The following is a 25,424-nucleotide window of genomic DNA, read 5'->3' as shown; positions in this document are numbered from 1 at the left end:
CATACAGATATTGTTCAAAATTTGGGTGGAACCCCGCTTTAAGTACAATTGGTGTGGAGTGTTGTTCTTTTCCAGCAGGTGGAGCATCGGATGTCCAGGTAATAACAAAGGTATATTATTGTTATTGTATACATTGTGGGGTTATTCTTTGTTGTCAGTTGCACACCACACCACAGCTGTGTCAAGGGGATTGAGTCTGTGCTGTTACACAGAATGGAACCTGAAGTGTCAGAGGTAAGGGTAGCTCCGAGGGTCTGGGATGGCCAGTGGGAAAATGAACAACTTTGCAGCTCCCAAGTAGTAGTGCGCTACAAAAGTATGAACTTAATTGGTGAATAAACAAAGGTTAAGGTGTTGGCACTACAAATCATCATACATGAAATAGTTCAACATATATAATGGTGCAAGTGAACCATGTGCAAATAGTAAACTAATAAAGTCCAAAGTGACAATCCCAACACCATAAAACATTGTTGAAGCGGGGATTCGTCATTTCTGGGTCCCATATGTGACATCAAACCAACCAGTATATCCAGAACGAGGCGTGGATCGCACGCCACCGGAAGCCTGATATACCCATCCGCACATGCTGTGGACACCTTAGTGCCGGGATTGGCACAGTCACATGTGAGTGCAACTTTTGTTATAATTTTAACCATTTAATAAAATGTAGTACACCATAACAGCTCTTCTTTGTGTCCCAGGTGGAGCCTATTCCCTTATCCTCAGCCTTGTCGGAGGGGGTCCCACAGTGGAGAGATGTTTAACCAGGATCTATCTGGTTCATTCAAATAAAAGCGCATTTTGACCTATCGTAAAAAGTGGTCAAACACCTTTGGTGAGTTGCCATCTACCTCAAGTGCACTCGTGGTGAAGCATTTACTTGAAGACACATCAAACCAGAAGATTTTTTATGTTCTATGGTGTTGAGATTGTCAGTTTGGGCTTTATCAGTTTGCTATTTGCACATGGTTCAGTTGCACCATTATATATGTTGAACTATTTCATGTATAATGATTTGTAGCACCAACGTCTTTACCTTTGTTTATTCACCTATACAGCCAGCTGACTTAACTCCATCCTCCTGTAAGCATACCTGATTTACTCCCATTGCTGCCCCTCCCTCCCCCAGTCTGCTATATATGCAATTGCATAAAACCAATACCAAGTTAAATACCAAGTGAGAGACTTAAACTATCTTAATTTGGAATAATGAATACACAATTGCATACATTTGTGTTGTTTCTTAAACCACACCTGTCACAAACTGGGCAATTCAAACAGAAATAATGACTAAAAATGCATAAGCAGAGGGTATTTAAACAACACAATAACATTATCAGTAGATTTATATATAAAATTATCTAAAGTTATATGTAAATCTCGACTTTCATTGTAAAATTCAATCTGGATTTGCCTCATCCAACACTTCAAGCCTTCACATAAGCCAGTGAGGCCACCCATCACATGAGAGGACCAGTAGGGGGGTTTAGAAGGCAGAATGGGGGGCAAGCAGAGGCGGCTCTCTAATTAGGCAAATTAGGCGGCCGCCTAAGGCCTCGCACTCACAGGAGCCTCGCGGCCGCCTAATTTGCCTAATGTGCCATAGGGCACACCGGGCGGGCCGCAAATCCATGTCCAAGTCCAGCGCGGGCTGCTCTTTTAGCCTGCGCCGCTTATCTGGCCTCTCCGCGTCTGGCCGGCTGCCTGTTCGGATCAGGAGTCTGGCCAGGCGGCGGAAACTATTCCTGCACTATGACTGTCTGTGAAGGGGAAGGAGGAGCTCCGGTGGATGGATCCCATTCCAGCGCCTGCTGCAGCCTGGCCGACCGCCCAGAGAGAACGTGAGAGTGCCCGGCCGTGCCGCCCTCCTGTGTGCCTGGATAGGAGGAGCGGCGGGGACAGCTGCATATGGAGGAATTGATCTTTTCATGTTCCTCCTGCAGCCGCTGAATGACCACTTCTTCTGCGGGCGTTCATTGGCTGCAGAAAGAATATGGAAAGATGAATTCTTCCATATGCAGCTGTCCCCGCTGCTCCTCCTATCAAGGAACACAGGAGGGCGGCACGGCCGGGCACTCACGTTCTCTCTGGGCGGTCGGCCAGCCTGCAGCAAGCGCTGGAATGGGATCCATCTACTGGAGCTCCTCCTATCCAACTCTTTTACTGCCCGTGCTCCCTGGCTCCTCCCAGTTCTCCCTGCATATCCCCTCTGCTCCCTGGCTCCTCCCCCAAGTGCTCTCTGGTCCCCTGTGCTGCCTGGCTCCCCCACTGTGCTATCCAGTCCCCCCCCACTGCTCCTCAGCTCCCCCCATGCTCTCCCCCTCACTGTGCTGTCCAGTCCCCCATTCCTGTGCTCCCTAGCTCCCCCACAGTGCTGTCTAGTCCCCCCCCACTGCTCCCCAGCTGCCCCACAGTGTTCTCTGGTCCTCTTTGTGCTCCCTGGCTCCCCCACAGTGCTCTCTGGTCCCCTCTGTGCTCCCTGGATCCCCCTATGCTCCACCCCCCCCAATGTGCTGTCCAGTTACCCCCCACTGCTCTCCACCTCCCCCCAGTGCTCTGTGCTCTCTGGCTCCCCCCACACTGATATCCCCCCCACAGCGCTCTCTGGTCCTCACTGTCTCCCCCCATACTCTACCCCCAGTGCTCTCTGACCCTCCGTGCTCCCTGGCTCCCCCCTACAGTGCTCTCTGCTCCCCCCAGAGCTTTCTGCTCCCCCCGTGCTCCCTAACCCCTCCCAGTTCTACCTGCACCCCCAGTGCTCTTTGCGCCCTGTGCTCCCTGGCTCCCGCTGTGCTTTAAACTTCCCCCTGTGCTCTCCAGCTCCCCCCTTGTGCTTTCCAGACCCCACTTTTCTCCCTGGCTCCCCCCATGCTCTCCACCCCACTATGCTATTCAGCTCCCCCAGTGCTTTCCAACTCCCCCACTCCCCCTATGCTCCCTGGCTCCCCCCATGCTCTCCACCACACTGTCCTATCCAGCTCCCCCAGTGCTCTCCACCCCCCACCCTCCCTATGCTCTTCTGCCCCTCCCCCAGTACTCTGGCCCCTATGCTCTCCATCACCCCCCATGCTCTCTGCCCCTGCCAGGCTCTTCACTCCCACCAGTGCACCCCCCTAGTGCTCTCCAGCTCCCCCAGTACTCTCCGCCCCCCTGCTCTCCACTCCCCCAGTGCTCTTGCCCCCCACACTCTCGGCCCCCCCTCCCTCTGCTGCTTTCAGCCTTACTCCCATGCTCCCTGCCACCCCTGTTCTCTTTTCTGGCCCCCTCACCCCAGGGCAGCTCTGCTAGGTTCCCCCCTCTTTTCACTCTGGCTGCTGCGGGGGTCTCTCAGGCTGGGCAGCGGGGAAGGGACCGCTATCATGGGCTGCTCAGTCTATTTTTTATCCCAGTCCGGGCCTGGCGGGCAAGTTGAGCAGCGAGGCTTGCAAGGATCGATAGTCCTAGGTACATAGTTACATAGTTACATAGTAGGTGAGGTTGAAAAAAGACACACGTCCATCAAGTCCAACCTATGTGTGTGATTATGTGTCAGTATTACATTACATATCCCTGTATGTTGCGGTCATTCAGGTGATTATCTAATAGTTTCTTGAAGCTATCAATGCTCCCCGCTGAGACCACCGCCTGGAACCCTCTACGCAGTTTAAGGTTAAACCTCTTTTCTTCTAATTGTAATGAGTGGCCACGAGTCTTATTAAACTCTCTTCTGCTAAAAAGTTTTATCCCTATTGTGGGGTCACCAGTACAGTATTTGTAAATTGAAATCATATCCCCTCTCAAGCGTCTCTTCTCCAGAGAGAATAAGTTCAGTGCTCGCAACCTTTCCTCATAACTAAGATCCTCCAGACCCTTTATTAGCTTTGTTGCCCTTCTTTGTACTCGCTCCATTTCCAGTACATCCTTCCTGAGGACTGGTGCCCAGAACTGGACAGCATACTCCAGGTGCGGCCGGACCAGAGTCTTGTAGAGTGGGAGAATTATCGTTTTATCTCTGGAGTTGATCCCCCTTTTAATGCATGCCAATATTCTGTTTGCTTTATTAGCAGCAGCTTGGCATTGCATGCCATTGCTGAGCCTATCATCTACTAGGACCCCCAGGTCCTTTTCCATCCTAGATTCCCCCAGAGGTTCTCCCCCCAGTGTATAGATTGCATTCATATTTTTGCCACCCAAATGCATTATTTTACATTTTTCTACATTGAACCTCATTTGCCATGTAGTCACCCACCCCATTAATTTGTTCAGGTCTTTTTGCAAGGTTTCCACATCCTGCGGAGAAGTTATTGCCCTGCTTAGCTTAGTATCGTCTGCAAATACAGAGATTGAACTGTTTATCCCATCCTCCAGGTCGTTTATAAACAAATTAAATAGGATTGGTCCCAGCACAGAACCCTGGGGAACCCCACTACCCACCCCTGACCATTCTGAGTACTCCACATTTATCACCACCCTCTGAACACGCCCTTGTAGCCAGTTTTCAATCCATGTACTCACCCTATGGTCCATGCCAACGGACCTTATTTTGTACAGTAAACGTTTATGGGGAACTGTGTCAAATGCTTTTGCAAAATCCAGATACACCACGTCTACGGGCCTTCCTTTATCTAGATGGCAACTCACCTCCTCATAGAAGGTTAATAGATTGGTTTGGCAAGAACGATTCTTCATGAATCCATGCTGATTACTGCTAATGATATCGTTCTTATTACTAAAATCTTGTATATAGTCCCTTATCATCCCCTCCAAGAGTTTACATACTATTGATGTTAGGCTAACTGGTCTGTAATTCCCAGGGATGTTTTTTGGGCCCTTTTTAAATATTGGTGCTACATTGGCTTTTCTTCAATCAGCTGGTACCATTCCAGTCAATAGACTGTCTGTAAAAATTAGGAACAACGGTCTGGCAATCACCTGACTGAGTTCCCTAAGTACCCTCGGATGCAAGCCATCTGGTCCCGGTGATTTATTAATGTTAAGTTTCTCAAGTCTAATTTTAATTCCGTCCTCTGTTAACCATGGAGGTGCTTCCTGTGTTGTGTCATGAGGATAAACACTGCAGTTTTGGTTACTGGAGCCCCCCGATTCACTCGTGAAGACTGTGGAGAAGAATAAATTGTCCTCCAGTCCTGGAGGGAGAAGAGCTCTAAAGACCTCCCAGGACTGGAGGACAGGCTGACTGGGATTGGAAAATGAGGACGTGTGGAAGGTAAAGGTGACCAGGGACCACTCCATCTCACAGCAAACAGATCCTCTGGAAGGAGCAGGACACTATCCCCACCCAGAATGAGAATGGACCCTGCCTGCTGCTGGCCGTCATGAACATCCTGTTGGCATGGAAGGTACCGTACCAAGCATCACACACAGCTTCCCACAGACAGGCACTGCAGACTGGGACATGGTACACAGGAGGGGCTGCAGACAGGAATGGGGCTAGAGATCTCTCTCTCCCCCTTCCTCCCTCTTTCCCCCTCTCTCCCCCTCCCTCTCCCTCCTCCTCCCTCTCTCTCCCTCTCTCTCATCCCCCTCTTCTCTCCCTCCCTCTCCCTTCCTCTCTCCCTCCTTATCACCCTCTCTCTCCCCCTCTCTCCCTCCCTCCCTCTCTCCCCCTACCTCCCTCTCTCCCCCTCCCTCTCTTCTTCTCGCTCCCTCTCTTCCTCTCCCTCTCTCCCCCTCCCTCTCACCCCCTCCCTCCCTCTCCCCCTCCCTCTCACCCCCTCCCTCCCCCTCTCTCCCTCCCTCTTTCCCTCTCTCTCTCTCCCTCCCCTCTCTCCCTGCCTCTCCCTCACTCTCTTCCCCTCCCCCTCTCTCTCTCCCTCCCCCTTCCTCACTCTCTCTTCCTCTCTATCTCTCCCTCCTTCTCTCCCTCCCTCACCCTCCCTCACTCTCCCCCCCTCACTGTCTCTTCCTCTCTCTCTCCCTCTCTCTCTCCCCCTCCCCCCCTCTCTCTCCCTCCCTCTCTCCCTCCTTCTCACCCTCTCTCTCCCCTCTCTCCCTCCCTCTCTCCCCCTACCTCCCTCTCTCCCCCTCCCTCTCTTCCTCTCTCGCTCCCTCTCTTCCTCTCTCTCTCTCCCCCTCCCTCTCACCCCCTCTCTCCCTCCCTCTTTCCCTCTCTCTCTCTCCCTCCCTCTCTCCCTGCCTCTCCCTCACTCTCTCTTCCTCTCTCTCTCTCCCTCCTTCTCTCCCTCCCTCACCCTCCCTCACTCTCCCCCCTCACTGTCTCTTCCTCTCTCTCTCCCTCCCTCTCACCCTCCCTCTCTCACTCTCCCTCTCTCCCTGCCTCTCCCTCACTCTCTTCCTCTCTCCCTCCCTCCCCCTCTCTCTCACTCCCTCTCCCTCCCTTTCCTCCTCCCTATTTCCCCCCTCCCTCTCTCTCTCCGTCACTCCCTCTCTCCTCCTCCCTCTCTCTCCTCCTCCCTCTCTCTCCCCCTCCCTCTCTCTCTCCCTCACTCCCTCTCTCCCCCTCCCTCCTCTCTCTCCCCCTCCCTCTCTCTCCCCCTCCCTCTCTCCCCCTCTCTCTCCCTCCCTCTCTCTCCCTCCCTCTTTCTCTCTCTCCCCATCTCCCCTCCTCTCTCTCCCTCCCCATCTACCCTCTCTCTCTCTCCCTTCCCATCTCCCCTCCCTCCTCATCTCTCTAATTCTCTCTCCTCGCTCTCTCCCCTCCCTCTCCCTCCTCTCCCCCTCCCTCTCTCTCCCTCCCCTCCCCATCTCCCCTCTCTCTCTCCCTCCCCATCTCCCCTCTCTCTCCTCCCCATCTCCCTCTTTCACTCTCCCCCTCCCTCTCACCCCCTCCCTCCCCCTCTCTCCCTCCCTCTTTCCCTCCCTCCCTCCCTCTCTCTCCCTCCCTCCCTCTCTCCCTGCCTCTCCCTCACTCTCTTCCTCTCCCCCTCCCTCTCTCCCTCCCCCTCCCTCACTCTCTCTTCCTCTCTCTCCCTCCCTCTCTCCCTCCCTCACCCTCCCTCTCTCCCTCTCTCCCTCCCTCACCCTCCCTCTCTCCCCCCTCACTCTCCTCCCTCACTGTCTCTTCCTCTCTCTCTGCCTCCCTCTCACCCTCCCTCTCTCGCTCTCCCTCTCTCCCTGCCTCTCCCTCACTCTCTTCCTCTCTCCCTCCCTCACCTTCTCTCCCTCTCTCTCTCTCGCTCCCTCTCCCTCCCTTTCCTCCTACCTATTACCCCCCCTCCCTCTCTTTCTCCCTCACTCCCTCTCTCCTCCTCTCTCTCTCTCTCCTCCTCCCTCCCTCTCCCCCTCCCTCTCTCTCTCCCTCACTCCCTCTCTCGCTCTCTCCTCCCCCTCCCTCTCTCCCCCTCACTCTCTCTCTCCCCCCATCTCCCCTCTCTCTCCCTCCCCATCTCCCCTCTCTCTCCCTCCCCATCTACCCTCTCTCTCTCTCTCTCCCTCCCCATCTCCCCTCTCTCTTCCCTCCCCATCTCCCCTCCCTCCTCATCTCTCTCTCTCTCTCCCTCCCCCCCTCTTCCTCTCCCTCTCTCTCTCTCCCCTCCCTCTCTCTCTCCCCCCCCTCTCTCTCTCCCTCCCCATCTCCCCTCTCTCTCTCCCTCCCCATCTCCCCTCTCTCTCCCTCCCCATCTCCCTCTCTCTCTCTCTCCCTATTTAACCCTCCCTCTCTCTCCCCCTCTCTCTCTCTCTTCCCATCTCCCCTCTCTCTCTCTTCCCATCTCCCCTCTCTCTCACTCCCCATCTACCCCCCCTCTCTCTCTCCCTCCCTCTCTCCCTCCCCATCTCCCCTCTCTCTCCTTCCCCATCTCCCCTCCCTCCCCATCTCTCTCTCTCTCTCTCTCTCTCCCTCTCCCCCCCCTCTCTCTCCCTCCCTCCCCATCTCCCCTCTCTCTCCCTCCCCATCTCTCTCTCTCTCCCTCTCTCTCTCCCTCTTTTTCCCCCTCTCTCTCCCTCCCTCTCTCTCCCCATCTCCCCTCTCTCTCCCTCCCCATCTACCCCCCCTCTCTCTCCCTCCCTCCCCATCTCCCCCTCTCTCTCCTTCCCCATCTCCCCTCCCTCCCCATCTCCCTCTCTCCCTCTCCCCCTCTCTCTCCCTCTCTCCCCCTCCCTCTCTCTCTCCCCCTCTCTCTCTCTCCCTCCCTCCCCATCTCCCCTCTCTCTCCCTCCCCATCTCCCTCTCTCTCTCCCTCTTTCACCCTCCCTCTCTCTCCCCCTCCCTTTCTCTCCCCCCCCCCCTCCTTCTCTCTCTCCCCCTCCTTCTCTCTCTCCCCCTCCTTCCCTCTCTCCCCCTCCCTCCTTCTCGCTCTCTCACCCTCCCAGGGGCGGATCCAGGGGGGGCAACGGGGCAATTGCCGCCTCCGAGAATTCGGGTGAGTGAGTGGGCCGGCAGGCATCGCCCGGGTGAGAGAGTCGGCAGACGGCTCCGCAGCTGAGAGCACGGGTGGCTCCAAGTCCGTTGGTGAGAGACAGTGACAGACAGGTGAACAGCTGTGCGGCGCCGGCTTGTGACAGTGTTTGACTGTGAGCGGGCTGCTGGCCAATCAGGGATACAGCGGGTGGAGGAGCAGAGAGATGACATCATCTCTCACCCGCCCGGCGCCCGCCCTGCATCCCTGCAGTTCCACTCTCGCTGTGCAGTGTGCAGGCAGCCACGGCAGCAGAGAGATTACATCACCTCTCTGCTGCTTGACTGGTAATCTGCTGCCTGACACTGGGACACAGCAAGACAGAGACAATTATAGCAGGCAAGTGACAACCTGCAACGTGTGGCATGGGACGTGGCAAGTGACAATCTGCAACGTGTGGCATGGGACGTGGCAAGTGACAATCTGCAACGTGTGGCAAGTGACGTGGCAAGTGACAATCTGCAACGTGTGGCAAGGGACGTGGCAAGTGACAATCTGCATCTGGTGACAGGTGACATGGCAAGTGACAATCTGCTTCTGGTGACAGGCGACGTGGCAAGTGACAATCTGCATCTGGTGACAGGCGACGTGGCAAGTGACAATCCGCAATGTGTGGCAGGTGACAGTGGCAAGTGACACGCTCGGGGCTCCCACTGATTCTGCATTATGGTGAGTTGAACCATTTCATTTTTTATAACAATGTAATTATAGTAATAATGCGCTTCAATCATCCTGACACCATAACAACCATGGTGCCATGATGATTGAAGCGCTAACACCAGCCATTTCCCCGATAAATTTACCCCAAAAAAAAGTATTTTCTGGCAGTGCCCCTCCCGAGACTAGGCTCTGGATCCGCCCCTGAACCCTCCCTCTCTCTCTCTCTCCCCCCCTCCTCTCCCCTCCCCCTCTCTTCCTCTCTCTCTCCCTCCCTCTCACCCTCCCTCACCCCCCTCTCTCTCTCTCTCTCTCTCTCTCCCTCCCCCTCTCTTCCTCTCTCCCTCCCTCTCACCCTCCCTCACCCCCCTCTCTCTCTCTATCTGCGTTGGGATACCCCCACTCTCCTTCCTCTGTGGATGTGGAATGATTCAGTGACACCCCCTTCCCCATTCTCCCAAGGCACAGGGGAAAATCCTAGAGGAGGGGTTGTCACCTTGCTGGGTCCCAGATGTTGTATTGGCTGCATATGTCTGATGGGTGAGGAGGGTGCCCTGGAAGTGGTGCTGATCACCTGTGTGCTAGATCCACGCATCTTTCTGCAGCCATTTTTACTCGCTTGAATTATTTTTATCCATTATGGGCGTGAGTGGGGCCTCATGTCTAAATTTTGCCTAAGGCCTCACAAAGCCTAGAGCTGCCTCTGGGGGCAAGTTCAACTTTTACAAGAGACAAATACAAATAAATAGTGAGCAAACTTGCTTTACTTTTCTTGGAATCAACAATTTACCATATGAGCTTAAACAACTGTCAGTGACAGACACATATATTTATAACTACCGTGAAAACCTATTTTGTAAAAGTTTGTTTCACTTCCATAAAAGATTAATATAAAACATGCTTGATCTGTCGGTTTGCTGACCAAAGAAAACTGCATCCACACTGCCAAAGAGGTTTGATCATTACTGCCACCTAGTGCACAAAAGGATGTACAGGGTTATAGCATAACACATTACTTATATACAGGCTCACCAGAGACAGCAAATCCAATTCACTGGCTGTATTTTTCAGGTTTTCAACATCATAGTCTACTTTGAAGTTTGACAACAAGTCTCGGAGAAGTAGCTTTATATTTTCTGTCCCAGTTTGATGCTGTGGCAGGTCTTCATAACCTTCCCACTCTTGTACAAAGAAGAATGATAAAAGTAATAGCATAAGTCCCTTTTTCATAAATGCATTCAAAGTAAAAAAACAAACTCATTATTCATTGCATCACAACTAACTGATGCTAGATCAGTACTTAATTGAGAAGCAAAATATAATTTATAATGCTAATACATTGGTCCTTCCATAACTTTGGGATGGAATTTTAAAAGCAAATGTCTTATAAAGAGATTTTTAAAATCTACGAAGTTTAAATGACGATATTTGATAACTGTATATTTTTTATCAAAATATCTTGACCTCATCCAGGTGATACCAGATCATAGATGGCAACATGAGATTGTTACCTAGCTTCTTGAGGGTAGGGACTGATGTGAATGTACAATGTCTATGTAAAGCGCTGCGTAAATTGATAGCGCTATATAAGTACCTGAAATAAATAAATAAATAAATAGGTCTCTTGCTCAGAGCCATGGTTCAGCTCCAACCAATTTAAAGGTTGTCCCTGGATAGACTGATCTCCTGCTTGATGGTCCCCAGTAGGTTCCAGTAAGGATGTCACTTGGTGATAGAGCCAGTGGCGCTTGACCAGTGAAACATCTGCTCTTTCCACTTTGTGTAACAATAATCTCTATATCGTCCTACTTTCCACTACTAAACATGAAATTAAAGGGGCATCCTTCTTCCCACTTATGAGTAATGTAAGGGGGCATATTTTGCTTACTGATTACCAATGTAAAGGGGCTATTTCCTTCTTAATGACCATCAACATAAGAGGGAATTATTCCTCCTATTGCTTACTAATGTAAGAAGGAATATGTTAATTTTTTTTACTAAACAACATTGTAAGGGGGAATTTACTTTGTAATGACCACCAGTAGTAGGAAGAATGCCCCTATTAGGAGGAAGAATGTCCTTACTGACCACCAAGGTATTAGGGCATTCTTCATTATACTGATCACCATTATAAGAGGGGGCTTTCTTCTTCCAGACTTTCTTTCACAAATGTAGAGGGGATTCTTCCTTCCACTAATGACCTATGTAAAGGGGTATTTCTCTTACCATAGACCACCCACGCAAGGAGGAATTCATCCTCCAGCTGTTCACCAATGCATGAAGACAGTAATCCTCCCACTGACCACTAATGGTATACTGTTTATATTGACCACTAATGGTATTATGCTTAGAGAAAGTGTTATCCCATTGGCTATATTCTATATGCAGAGAATCATACAATCCTTTTTCTAAAAATGTATGTGTGTCTGTGACACTCTTACTTGTAGTACAGTATTTAGGCCATATTTAGTGAGTATAAGGACTGCAGCACATGTGTGCAGTGTATAAAGTGAGTAGAGACCCAGACTCTGTTTACCTAGACCCACTGTTCAGCACTATGTGGTCATGTGTGGACCGTGCGCTGTTCATTGCAGCACATCAGACTCTTGGCAATGCCCATAGTCCCACCAGGGGTACAACTAATTTAGGCTTCAAAAAAACATTTTTACAAATATTATCTATAAAGTAAAAACATATTTGCTAAATATGACATGATACAAAACAATTTATTATGGCTCCTTTTAAACACAGGAATCAAGTAACATAAAACAGACATCTTACTTGTGCCATCTGCAGAGTTCTGTTCACTTGAATTGACAATTTTAACTTCCCTTAAATTTTGGCATTCTTTGTCTTTATAGTGTGACTCAATAACAGTCTCAGCAAAGTTTGACACTGGTAAGTGCTGCAATGTCTGTAAAACATCCAATTTATACATCTTAAAATTCTATAACATCTTGAAATTGGTCATTTATAAATATGTTCAGCCCAAAATTCAATTTAGGTACTCCTTCCAACTTCTTAAAGCTAAACTTCCCTTCTTTATGCACAGTAAATAGCTAAATGTATTTCTATCTTACTAATGAGAAAGCACTGCTGGAAAAGGCTGTGACAATATCCGTTCTCCTTTAATACTGCAGCTTCTGTATGTCCGAGGAGGCATCATTAAGGGACCCAACATCATATTATGGGGACGTTAAGTGTGCCTCAGAAAACTACATTGGTCTGTCATTTAAGTAATGCCTAGTAGTGGGAAGGTCTGACCAGAAGTTAGTATTCCTGGGTCCTCCCACTAGAATTGTGAACGAACTGCACAGGGATGTCACAAGAGCGGTGGCCAGGGAAAGAGTGGGGATAGTGGCCACCAGTCTTATGAAAAGGATATAAAGGGGAATGACACCTTATTATGCAGGATTCAACTTGCCATTTCCGCATAATAAGGGATTACTGCTTAATAAAAAGACGACTGCCTTTAAAAACATAATTAAATTGCCTAAACATAAGAAATATGTGAAAATTATCCTACCTCAATTTCAGCTTTAAAGGGATTCAAGCTTTAAATACATTTCTTACAGGAATGAATTACCAAAGCAAGTAGCTAAATACACAGTTAAAACACATACAGGTGACTTGTACTCACTCAAGCATAAAGCAATTCTTCAGTCAGGTTTAAAAAAACAAACGTCAGCAGCTAGAAATACTGTAGCTGCTGACTTTTAATAAAAGGACACTTACCTGTCCAGGGATCAAGCGCTGCCCTCACCAGGGCTGGTTCTTCACCTGTCTTTGGGTCCCCGGTGCTGGCATGTGTAGTGTGGGAAGCCATCTATGACTCCTTGCGGCTTCACAGCCGGCTTCCCACTGCGTATATGCAAGCCTCCTGGGACCTGCGGTGTGTCCCAGAATGTTGCGGGCAGAGGGGGGGGGGGAAGAACTTCTAGTGGAATCTCCCCTTTAGGGTGAAGTTCCGCTTTAAGATGGCCATACTCTGATTGAAAATCTCTACTAGACCTGCCAAATTTCAATCAGCTGTGTGGGACTCAACAATTATTTAACTGACTCCTGTTGAAGGGACCTTTTGGAAAATTTTCAATCGATCAGCAGTTGCAGCCAATCAGATGCAGCCACTGATTAATGTATTTTGATAGTGGCAGGGGCCACTATGAGAATACAATGTCTCTGCAGGAGGATTCCTCCATTCACCTTGTTTGTGTTGATGGAGGAGTCTGGGTGGCTGAACTAAAAAAAAACTAACTGTGTATGACCAGCTTTAGACAATAAAACAGTTCAAAGCCCAGTAAATAACATGCAGAAACCTATTAGATTTTATTACCAATTATTCAAATGTTTATTATAAACATCATTTTGATAAGTAGTTTATGTGAGATTTCTTGTGATACATACCCTGATATAGTTAAATATGGGTTTCACTGAGTGCAGATGACATATTAGCCACTGCAGGTAAATGATGAGGTCTTCCACAGTTACTAGATGAATAGAATTCTTTTTTCCAGTTATTAAGTGTTCTCTTGCGATAGACAATCTCTGTGCTCTTTGCACAACATCAAAGTATTCCTGCATAATGTAACCAATTTGTTTCTAGAAATTGAAAAAAAACAAAAAAACAAAACACATTTTATAATTTTATTTGAGGAAATACCAACTATCTTAACTAGATTGCATTAGAATATTGCATGGATTCCTTATTCATGTGGCGTTGCCCCAATCTTCATTGTTACTGGAAAAAAATATTCACAACTCTTAATTCCCTCTGCACGACTATGGTGGTATTTGATCCCAAATTTGCACTCCTGGGAATCATTCTGGAAGATTTACTTCCAGACAAAATGCATATCATGTGGATAAAATCCTTATACTTAGCTCGCAAACTCATATTACAGAAGTGGATCTCACCCACATCTCCAACACACAACCAATGGCGTCAAACTCTTAAATACACATCAAGGAGAGAGGAGGTAACTTACAAACATAGGGAGTGCCCTAGGAAGTTCCAAAAAATATGGTCCTGGTGGCTGGACTCTAATGATTCGTCTTATAGCCCCCACTTCGGGACACAGAGGAAACCAGATAACATTAATCATTGAGTGAATGAAGCCTGAGTAGCTTTTGGTGAGGGACAGGCAAAATGGGTTATTGGTCACAGTTGTAATGGTAACTTCACCTAATAAGAAAAAAGGTTTTAACCAAAGCAGGGCTGTCCAAACTTTTTTCAAAGAGGGCCAGCTTTGATGAAATGAACATGCGTGAGGGCCGACCATTTTCCGAGCACTAATACACTGCCTAGCAAGAATTCTCTTTCCTTTGTGGCTGTGTGTGGAGATGAGCTCATGCATATATATATATATATATATATATATATATCTTTTGTGGCCCCAACAAATCCCCAACCGCCGCTCAGGACTAAGAATGAGCTTAGGCGTGTTGTTTGGATATACCGTACTTATCGGTGTATAACACGCACCTTCACTTTAAGAGGGAAGTTTCAGGAAAAAATAAAATTTTAAAAATAAAGAACATGAGTGCAGCCTCTCCATTGCCATGAATGCAGCCTGACCATTGCCATGAATGCAGCCTCACCATTTCTATGAATGCAGCCTCACCATTGCCATGAATGCAGCCTCACCAGTGCCATAAATGCAGACTCAGCAGTGTCATGAATGCAGCCTCACCAGAGCCATGAATGCAGCCTCACCATTGCCATGAATGCAGTCTCACCATTTCCATGAATGCAACCTCACCATTGCCTTGAATGCAGCCTTACTATTGTCACGAATGCAGCCTCACCATTGCCATTAATGTAGCCTTACCATTGAAATCAGTGCAGCCTTACCATTGCCATGAATGCAGCCTCACCATTGCCATGAATACAGCCTCATCATTGCCATGAATGCAGCCTCACCATAGCCATGAATGCAACCTCACAATTGCCATGAATGCAGCCTTACCATTGCCATGAATGCAGCCTTACCATTGCCATGAATGCAGCCTCACCATTGCAATCATTGCAGCCTTACCATTGCCATGAATGCAGCAACATTGCCATGAATGCAGCCTCACCATTGCCATCAGTGCAGCCCAAATGATGCCCATCTGCAGCCTCGGAAGGGACAGGGAGGGAGTGGGACAAGCGCCAACAGATTACATACAGGAGAATCTCCTGTTTACACGGCGGCCTCTTTAATACAAAGTCCCGCCTCCTATGATAGACAGAACAGTTGTCCAATGGCAGCCCAGGAAATGGGACTTCCTACAGAGGCCACCAAGTAAACAGGAGATTCTCCTGTATGTAATCTGTCGGCATTGTCCCCTCTAAGGCAGCGCCGATAAATACAGTATATATCCAAATTACCAGGGGGGGCCACATTAAACCCGAACGCGGGCCGCAATTGTCCCGCAGGCCGGACTTTGGACATGCCTGATCTAAAGTGTTGTTGGTAGTGGAGTTATGTCGTTCACTTTATACTGGACTTCCTTAGTGTACTGCACATTCTTTGAGTCATACCCTATGTACAATTCCTTTACACACTTATGGCCCCTTTCACACGATTGGACCGTTCAGGTCCGCCTGTCAGTTTTGACGGCGGACCTGAACGGGTGCTCCATGTTAGTCTATGGAGCGTCGGATGTCAGCGGAGACATGTCCGCTGACATCCAACCCGGTCCGATCCGCTGAAGAGCAGACGGATGGCCCTACGTCCAGGTCCGTCGCTGGCGGATCGGATCGGGGGAGATCTGACGAAAACGGACACGCTGTCCGTTTTCTTCCGATCCCTCCATAGGCGGCAGCGGCACCTGACAAGCCCCTCCCCGTTCAGTGAGCAGAGAGGGACCTGTCATCCGCCGGCTCAGCGGAGATCAACGGACAGATCTCCCGCTGAGCCGGCGGACCGAGGCGGGCTCCGTAGAAACGGAGTCCGCCTCATGTGAAAGGGGCCTATTTGCGTATTTTCTCAATACATGTACTGAGTATGTGAAGTCCTTTGTGTTTTTGTGTTCTTGTTTATTTTTGTGGTTAGCTGTTTTTTCCTTCTGCACTCTTTTGTTATTGTTTATTTGATTTTTGAAAAGCTGGATAATAAAAATTACCTGATTTAAAAAAAAAAAAATATTGCATGGGACAGACTGGAAAATATAGGAAAAATGTATGCCCTTCTTTGCAATTGTTTTCTAGAGCAGTGGTTCTTTTACAATATTTTTTATTACTTTCCAATAAAAAGGGGGTATACAAAACATAGTGAAATCGACACATGAGTACAACTATCTCCTTTACATAGAAAGAGTAAGAAATAGAGAACACATCATATGAAAAGGGAGGCAAAGCAAATGCAAATCAAATCGCACAACTTAGTTTTCAGGCAATGACATACAAATGAGCTTATGTGACTTCAAACGTTAGAGCCAACAAGTGCAAAATCTGCAGGCATACAAGGTAACACCAAGTTAATGGTACCCTGCTGGCCTCAGTCAACATGTGTAAAATGTTTTTCCAATCCAATGTGTCAATCTGAGACAGAGCAAACCAGCCAAAATTTGGCAAACAGGAAGAATATCTCTAGCGAGGGGTCCCCCCCATCGCTTCACCCCGTCCAAATCACAGGTGCTGTGTTGCCTGGTACGCTGCAACAGAGCAGCAGGCAACCTCTCCAGAAGATGAAGAAAAAGAAAGATAATATAGGGACTAGAACCAAGTAACCATCCATCCATTTTCTAAGAAAAATAACAACACTAGACATTTGCCGAGAAGTCTCAAACCTTTTCAAACAACTTCACTTTGTCATTAAGAAGTGCAGAAAGTCTTTTATTTATCACGATCCAAGTTCATTTAGCTTTGACCATATCAAGTGCGGCAATAGCTGACTTCCAGGATCGTGCAATGGTAATTTGCGTCCCTATAAATATAAAGGAAAATCAACCTTTTCACATGTCTCGGAACCTCTAGCACAGGATAGCCCCATAGAGCTTGTTGCGGAGATTTCTTAAGATTCGCTTGGGTCAGGGAATAAATAAAATTACAGATACATGTCCAATAACGCTTTACTTTCGGACACGTCCACCATACTTGATAAAGTGTGCATTCCTGAGCGCAACCACGGAAACACAATGCAGAGGCTCCTGGAACAAATGAGGCCAACCTAGTTGGGATCATGTACCGTCTATATATTGTTTTATAGTTAGCTTCGATGATAGATGTATTTATATAAGATTTTGAGGTGTAGCTCGCTATCTTGTACCATTTGACCTGTTTCAATTCTACAGTTAAATCACTTTCCACTTTTATCATATAAGGCAATTTTGTTAGTGAAGACATTAATTCAGAGTACAATGCTAAAATATTACCAGAACATTTATCAAAATTCTTGCAAGATTCCAAAGCAGTCATGCAGGACAGGTCACTCTTGCGTTGTAGGGAAGTGATGAAGTGAGAAAGTTGTGTGTATCAGTAGATTTCCATATCAGGAAACTGGTATTTCTCTTTCAATAATTGTTTGGATAGAACTCTGTCACCCTTGGACACATCTGCAATCCTTAAAAAGCACTTATTTTGCCACTATTAAAACACAGATAGGGTGAGACCCGGGGTAAACTGTGGGTTGAGAAATAAAGGGTCGGGGGGAGTGTGGGCAGATTTGAATTTATGTAAGGTGCACAGTCTGTCCCACAAGCTCAGTGAAAAGGATAAAGTAGGGCATAGTATGGGAGGCCTATCTTTAGTGGTAGCCACATTAAGTGACTGATTGGCTTGGAAGGACACAGGTAGGATTCTATAGATATCCATGGGAGAAAAGATTTGTGGGTGTGAAAATGAATCAATTGAGCTATTTGAGCATCCTGAAAGTATTTCAAAAGGTTAGGGGCTCCCAGGCCACCCCTAAGTTTGGGGGTATACAATGTATGTTGTTTACCCTGGGTCTCTTGTTTCCCCAAATAAATGACAAGACCTTATTTTCAAACTTCAACAAGTCTGAAGGAAATATTGCAACCGGTAAGGTTCTGAACACATTTAAGAGCCTGGGTAAGATATTAATTTCAATAGCATACAATCTACCGAGCCAAGAAGGTGGAGACGTGAGCCACAGATCCAAATCTGTTATTAGTTGCTTATAGATAGGAGGATAATTCTTTTGGTAGATAGTGGACAGGGACAGGGTTAGGCGGATTCCTAGATAGGGCAGAGAGTCAGATTGCCAACTAAAGTTAAAGTTTCTCTGCACAGTCTGATCATCTAGAGACAAATTTAAAGCCTGTGATTTCTTATGATTCACCTTCAGTCCTGACACAGCAGAGAATTGCGTTAAGAGAGCTTGGAAATTGGGGAAAGTGACAATGGATGAAGATATTAGCAACATAATATCGTCAGTTTGTTTTCTTTTTAGATGTAGTCAACTTTATTTTCTTGTTCAATTACATCTATTGAAATTTTTTTATTACAAGAAGAACACACAGGAGGTACATCCGGAAACCATCAAACATACAGTAAAGAAGGGGGGAAAAACTAAAAAACAAAAGTACGGTATCAGAGAAGAACGAAATCAAAGAAAAGAAAGAGAAGAAAAGTTTGGTAGAGAGAGGGTAGGGTAGAGTAGGGAGGGAGGGCAAGAACAGGATCAGAAGGGGAAAGGAAAACAAAACCCAATAAACAAAACAAGTAAGCAAATAATGAGTAATAAATAAACCCAATTATACATAAATAAATACCAAATAACGGCAAATAAATCCCAAGAACAGTACAGGCACTTACATAGTTTATGATTTTGTCAGGAGAAGAATATCAACAGAGATCAATTTTTAAGGATTTTCTCATGAATCTCTAATGAAAAGGCTGACAGTTTTTTTTATTTATTATGGTCCCATTTAGGCAAAGAAAAGCTCAACACCGGGGACTTCAAGAGCCAGCTATAGCTTTCTTAGTGGCATTAAAAAGTAACATGTAAATATACAGTGCACGGATTTCTGGACAAGTAAGTGGCCTTGTACAATTTGAGGGCAGAGTTAATTAACCGTTTCCAAAGATTAACAGATGGTGCAGCAGAGGATTTCCACCAGAGTACTATGGCCTTGCGGGCATAATAGACTAATAATCCTAGGAGAGTTCTGACTGCACGACTATGAGTCAGAGGGTCGACAAGACCCATCAGGCACACCTCCACCGTCAGTGGGATCTGGTTGGTGGTAACAGTGGAAATGACCGTAGTGACCTCTTTCCAAATTTTTTTTATTTAGGGACAGGTCCAGAATACATGAATAAAACCTGCTGATGGTGCAACACACCTCCAGCAGGAAGCTGAGATAGACGGATATATTTTATGCAAACCTGTGGGTGTGTAATACACTCTATGCATAATCTTAAACTGTATTAGTCTATCCCTTGCAGAAACTAATTGTGTGAAGGAACGTTCCCACACTTCTTCCAAATCCTACATATGCAGGGCAGGGAAGTCTTCCACCCATTTAGCCTTAAGAGTTTCAAGTCCCGTATGTAAATTAGGCAACAAATCCTTGTAAATGTTGGACAAAGGCTTGTTCATAGATTCGTCTCTAAATAGGTCCACCAAAGTCGAAGTATAAAAAGCCACTTGAGAATTTTTCAAATTGAGTAGTAAAAACATGCCTAAACTGCAAAAACCTAAACAGATAAGAGTTAGGCAGGTCATATTTTTGTTTTAACCCATCAAAGGTTTGCAATTGTCCCTCAGTACAAATCTGATCTACATATTTGATACCTTTAAGTGCCCAAATACTAGGATCCGGTATTGACACGAACTCCGACAGCGACGGGTTAAACCAAAGGGGATTATGTGGTGAAATATGTCCAGAAGGCATGGGGCGCAGGGAAAGAGCCACTGACCATGCCCTCAGGACAGTCCTCATAGCCACCATCAGGTAAACAGGTGCAGAGGGTTCACGGTAGATTAAGTTCCGCAATGCCTCATAGTAACCAAAACAGGCTGCTTCCAGAACCACTGCTGCGTTGGACTCAGACACTAACCAATTGTATGCGTGCAACAACTGGGCCGCCAAGAAGTATTTATGCAGGTCAGGACAAGCCAAACCTCCCTCCTTCCAAGGTCTCTGCAGCACCATCAGCTCAAATCTCAGCTGGGCTGTGCCCCAGAGAAAGGAAAGCAGGGTAGTATTTATTAAGCGGAAAACCTTTTTGGGTATCCACACAAGGGAATGTCTAAGAGCATAGAGAAAAGCAGTTGAGAGCTTCATTTTAAATACCGTAATTTGCCCAATCAGGGAAAGGGGGAGATGGCCCCACGCTTTCAGTCTAGCTTTCATATTTTGTATCAATGGAGCTAGATTCAATGTATAGTAATCAGTAGTAGATGAGGAAATGTAGATTCCCAGGTATTTAATTTTGTTGGTCCATACTAAAGGGAGATTGGGTTCCTCCAAAGATTTTGCCGTAGTGTCAATTGGCAATATTTGGGATTTGTCCCAGTTGACTTTGAGTCCTAAGCAGTCAGTGAACCTGGAGAGAATGTCAAGAGCTTCTTGAAGAGAAGGGCCAGGGTCATTCAGGAAAAGGATAAGATCGTCCGCACACATGGCTAATTTTTCATGCACTGAGCCAACCTGAATGCCCCTGACCATGTTTGCTTGTCTAAGTGCTGAGGCAAGTGGCTCCATCACCAGGGCAAAGAGAGCCGGTAACAGCAGGCAACCTTGCCTCGTACCTCTGCCAATTGTGAAGGGGGATGAGAGGATGCCACCCAGTTTAACCCGTGCTGTCGGGCACCTATATAGAATTTCAATCCATTTACGGATTTTAACCCGAAATCCCATGACTTCCAGAACTAAGGACATATAAGGCCAGGCCACCGAATCAAATGCCTTCTCTATATCCAATGCCACCAGTACCCTAGTGGAACTCTCAGAAGAAGGCAACTGCAGGTGAGTGAATACTCTGCGTAAGTAGATATCCATTGATTTTCCTGATATAAACCCAGTTTTAATCGATGTTGACCAAAGATGGGAGAATCGTCTGCAACCGAGTTGCCAGTATTTTGGTTAATATCTTTAAGTCATAATTCAGTAAAGAAATCGGCTTGGATGAGGCACACTGGGGTTTATCCTTATCAGATTTAGGGATTAAAACAATATGGGCCTGGTACATGGAAGGGGGTAAGGACATCTGTTTTTTACAATCAGCATAAACCTGTAAACGTTTAGGCGCTAGTAGGATGTTATACGTTTTGTACCATTCACCAGGAAGGCCGTCTCTGCCTGGTGTTTTTGCTGCCGGGAAACAAGCGAATTGCCGCTTCTATTTCTTTGGTAGTAAAATCCTTATTCAAGAACTCATAGTCCTCCTGAGATAGAGTGGGTAAATGTAAGGACTGTAGATACTCTGCAAGCTGCTCATTGGGCCAACTGGGGAGTGCTGTATAGAGATTTTCATAGAAAATGTTGAATTCATTCAAGATTTGATCGGAATCAGAGACGACCCTGCCATCTGAGCAACACATTTCAGACACCACCGTTTGCATTTCAGAGTCTGCAATCAAATTTGCCAGAAGTTTGCTATTCTTATTTCCAGACTCAAAGATCCTTCCAGCCAATGAACCTAGATCCAGGTGTGTGGCCGATGTAAAATGGAGAGACAAAGCTCTTCTCGCCCCAGCCAGTTGACTGAAATGATCAGGAATCTGGGAGTCAGAAAAAGCCTCTGCAGCTGCAGTTTCCTTGGATTCAAGCTGTTGCGTTTGAGAGGACATCTCAGTTCTGACCGCTTTGATAGCTGAGATGTACTCTCCCCTGGTATTGGCCTTAAAAGCTTCTCAGACCACATGGGTTGAGGTGAAGCCCTCATTGAGGTCCCAGTATTGTTATAATTTAGGGGAAACCATCTCCTCAACCTTGGGGTGCTGTAACCACTTAGCTGCTAGGCGCCAGCATTTCTCACACCTGTTCAACAACACTAACTTAACCTCTGGAAGAGCATGATCAGAGAGGCCCGCAGGTAAGTACAAGACCTCCCCCACCACCGTCAGAGCACAGGTTTTGCCAAAGACCAGGTCAATCATAGATCCCGATTTATGAGTAGTTAAGTGAAAGGAGTAGGCCCTTATTTTTTGGTGTCTCCATCTCCAAATTTCAGTGTAATTAAAGGCCTGTGCCCAGCGTAGTAAATCAGGCGTATATATTCTATTAGAATTAGATGAGTCTAAAGATGGGTCTAAAGTGGAATTGAAATCTCCCGCTATATAGAGCCTGGAGAATTATAGTGGCCAATTTTTCATACACCTTGTACAAGACCCGCTGGTTGAAAGGTGGAGGAACATATACATTGACCAGAGCATACACAATGGCCTTAATTTCCAACAAGAGAATAATATACCGACCCTCCAGGTCAATCACTAACTGAATGACCTTGTATGCAAGGGACTTGGCCAGTAATATAGCCACTCCCCTGGCATAGCTATAGTAAGTTGCATGGAACGACTGTTGTACCCAGGGCCTTCGGAGGACTAGAATTTTGTTTCCCAGGAGATGAGTCTCCTGTAAGAACAAAATATGCGGTTTATGATGATTTAGGTACTTGAATATCAAAACTATCTTAATCTTGTCATTTAGTTCCCGGACGTTCCAAGAGACAAGTTTTAGTTCCATAGCCATCTGGGACATATAATAAAGTAACTAGGTAACACATAAATGAGGGGCCTCAGCCCATTGAAGACCTGAAAGAGAAAGCAAGTAGGTCAGCCCTGAAGAAAATGAGTATCATTATAGCATAGCAAACGAACCAATCGTTCAGTGGCTGTAGAGCGTACCAAACCAAAACATAAAAAATGTTAAACTCCCTACTGATCATAAAGCACCCCAACAAAAAACTAGGCCAGTTTTATACCCAAATCCTGTTTCAGAACTTCTTCTTTGGCAACGAGATCCAATAAGATCCTCCTCCTCTGGGGGAGGGAAAAAAAACTCCAAAGGTGGAAGGCAGCAAGTACTTTCAGTGAACAAGAACAGAATGGTGTCTCTGTAGAACTGCTCCCTTGGTGTAGCAGCTCTTGGGTAAGGAAAAGTGGGAACCTGTCCACCTTCTGGAATGTGACATCTGAGCGCTGAAGTCATGTTCCAGGCTATTCAGTAGCTAGTAGGTAACACTCCAGACCCCATAGAGTGAGATGAGGAGCATATTACTAGAAGCAAATAGGTAGCATTTGCGTAGACCAAAAGGTACTTCCATAGCTCAGTAGAAACAAGCTGCATAGTATACCCCCAGGATCATGTGGTAGAGCAGCACAACACAACTCATCGCAGCATGGTGAGCCAGGCATCAGCTTCTGCTGGAGTGTCGAAAAATCTTGTAGTGTCCTCATGGTGGATTCATAGGTGACTAGGGTAAAGCATTCTGTATTTGATGTTGCGGTCTCGCAATCTGCGCCACACATCCGTGAAGGTTTTACTTTTTTTTAAGCTCTGGGGAGAAATCAGGGAACAGCATGATGTGTGCATTACCGTGCTGTAGGTTTGGATGGTTCCTGGCTTCCGAAAGTATATGATCTCTATCACAGTAGTTTAGAAAGTGTACAAGGAAAGGGCGAGGGGGGTCCCGATATAGGTCTACCCATGAGAACTCGATGAGCACGTTCAGCCACATATGTAGGGGATATATCTTCTAACCCCAAAATGTTACCGTGCTTTGCAATTTTGTGAGTTGGTCCGAATGTTGCCCTCTGCGGTCCGCCACCTCCGATATCCGAGTCTCAGACTCCGAGATGCGCCCCCGCATTTTGTCTAGGTTATTCTGGATGAGGTTGCACTCTTCTGCCAGGTGATCAATCCTGACCAATAGGGATGTTCTGCTGCTTTCAATCGGCGCTAAGATCATGCTTGTGTCACTAGTAGGAGATGGGGGCAAGGGGGACATAGAGGTCGCTGCAGGGGGCCTGACCTCCATGTCTGCCAGTAAAGCCAGAAGCCGCTGAAGTAAAATAGGGTCAGTTTGTGGAGCTGGAGTTGCAGCTGCAACCATGGTCTTCCCCCTGGGTGGCTGCGAGGCAGTGGATCGACGTTTTGAAGGCATCCAGGAGCCCACCAAAAGGCAAGAAAGCCGCAGTGTCACTATGAAGGATAAGCCTTTTATGGGAAGTTCAGGGAAGCTGAGGGAGATTGCTGATAAGGCAGCTGGCAGATACACTTGGCACCGGAGTTGGGGGCCTCTGCCCTAGCCCCAGGGGACACGCTTGCAGGCTGTGTGGGGAGTGTGCCAGAGCAAGGAGAGCACAGAGGATTAATGGCAGCCATAGGAGGATAAGTAGTGCCACCCTATGCAGAAGGACTGGAGTTGCAGCTCTCTCTATCTATCAGGGGAGCGTCACTTCAGCTGCCCTTACACTGACCTGCCTGTCAGCTCCGGAGGAAGAGCTGAGCCGAGCATGGGGGAGTGCAATGACTGGCAGGAGAAAGAATCAAGATGGCCACCACACGTGGTCCCAGAGCTGTATTCCCGGCCCGCTCTGTCACTTTGCTTTTCCCAGGGTGGCACTCTTGAAGACTGTGGAAGCCTCGGGAGCTGTTTGGGAGGTGGGCTAGGCTCTGGAGGAGTGGCCAACAGCGGTGGCTGGCAGATGCGAGTAGCAAGATGGCCGCTGCACGGGATGCTGGAGCAGGAGTCCTGGTCCACACTGGGCCTCGCACGTAGGAGCGCCGCTGTGAGTACCCCAGGCAGCGCTGCAGCAAGCAGGGACGCTCCAGAGGCTATGTAGAAGGTAAGCCAGGGGCAGTGGAGTGAGAAAAAACCCAAGGATGGTGCCAGGATGGCAGAAGCTCTTCAAGGAGACCTCTCAGGTCTCCATCCGGTCACGCCCCCCAATGTTTGTTGTCTAAGTGATGTACAGAGTGAATCTGAATGGGAGTGACTTTTTCATTTTTAATCAGCTGATACACTTGCAGTGTTCTAATGAGGAATGTTGCAGGGTTTGCATCCCTTTAGAAGTAATTAACCCTTGGGAGTATCTCACCAAAAATGAATCTATTGTTGCGAATAGGGATGCACCGATACCGTTATCGGTGCCGATACCAAGCATTTGCACGAGTATTGGTACTTGCCCAAATATATATATATATTTTTTTTAATTTTTAATTATTATTGTTACTTGGATCTAGCGCGGTTTTTTCCTTTTATACTCACCCAAATGCTCCTGATACCGAGACCGATACGTTAAAGTGCGATTTGCATCAATACAGGATGGATGGGTGAAAATTGCACTGCAAAGAATCGCATGCGATTCCTGTCTGAATCAAATGTGATTTCTCCTACCACTCCTGTGTGTGTGTTCATAGAAAGGGATTAAAGCACCATATACTGTAGTGGGTAGTTTAAAAAATGTTAGAACTCACAGTAAATATGTGGCCACATGCAAAATAATCTAC

The 25,424-nt window shown here is 47.2% G+C and overlaps 1 protein-coding gene across 2 annotated transcripts in view; it reads right to left on the bottom strand.

The window, feature by feature from the left end:
- Positions 1 to 25,424, bottom strand: part of LOC141140175 (uncharacterized) — a 323,779-nt gene that overhangs the window by 232,607 nt on the left and 65,748 nt on the right. For both annotated transcript variants that reach the window (XM_073627054.1, XM_073627053.1), the window contains exons 6-8: positions 13,422 to 13,616; positions 11,799 to 11,931; positions 10,050 to 10,198 (exon numbers count right to left, since the gene is read on the bottom strand). In XM_073627054.1, coding sequence (XP_073483155.1) covers positions 10,050 to 10,198; positions 11,799 to 11,931; positions 13,422 to 13,616 — 477 coding nt within the window. The remainder of the gene's footprint in view (positions 1 to 10,049; positions 10,199 to 11,798; positions 11,932 to 13,421; positions 13,617 to 25,424) is intronic.

The sequence above is a fragment of the Aquarana catesbeiana genome, linkage group LG04, assembly GCF_042186555.1.
Source record: "Aquarana catesbeiana isolate 2022-GZ linkage group LG04, ASM4218655v1, whole genome shotgun sequence".
Taxonomy (NCBI): Eukaryota; Metazoa; Chordata; class Amphibia; order Anura; family Ranidae; genus Aquarana; species Aquarana catesbeiana.
This window is presented reverse-complemented; position numbering and strand designations above follow the sequence as displayed.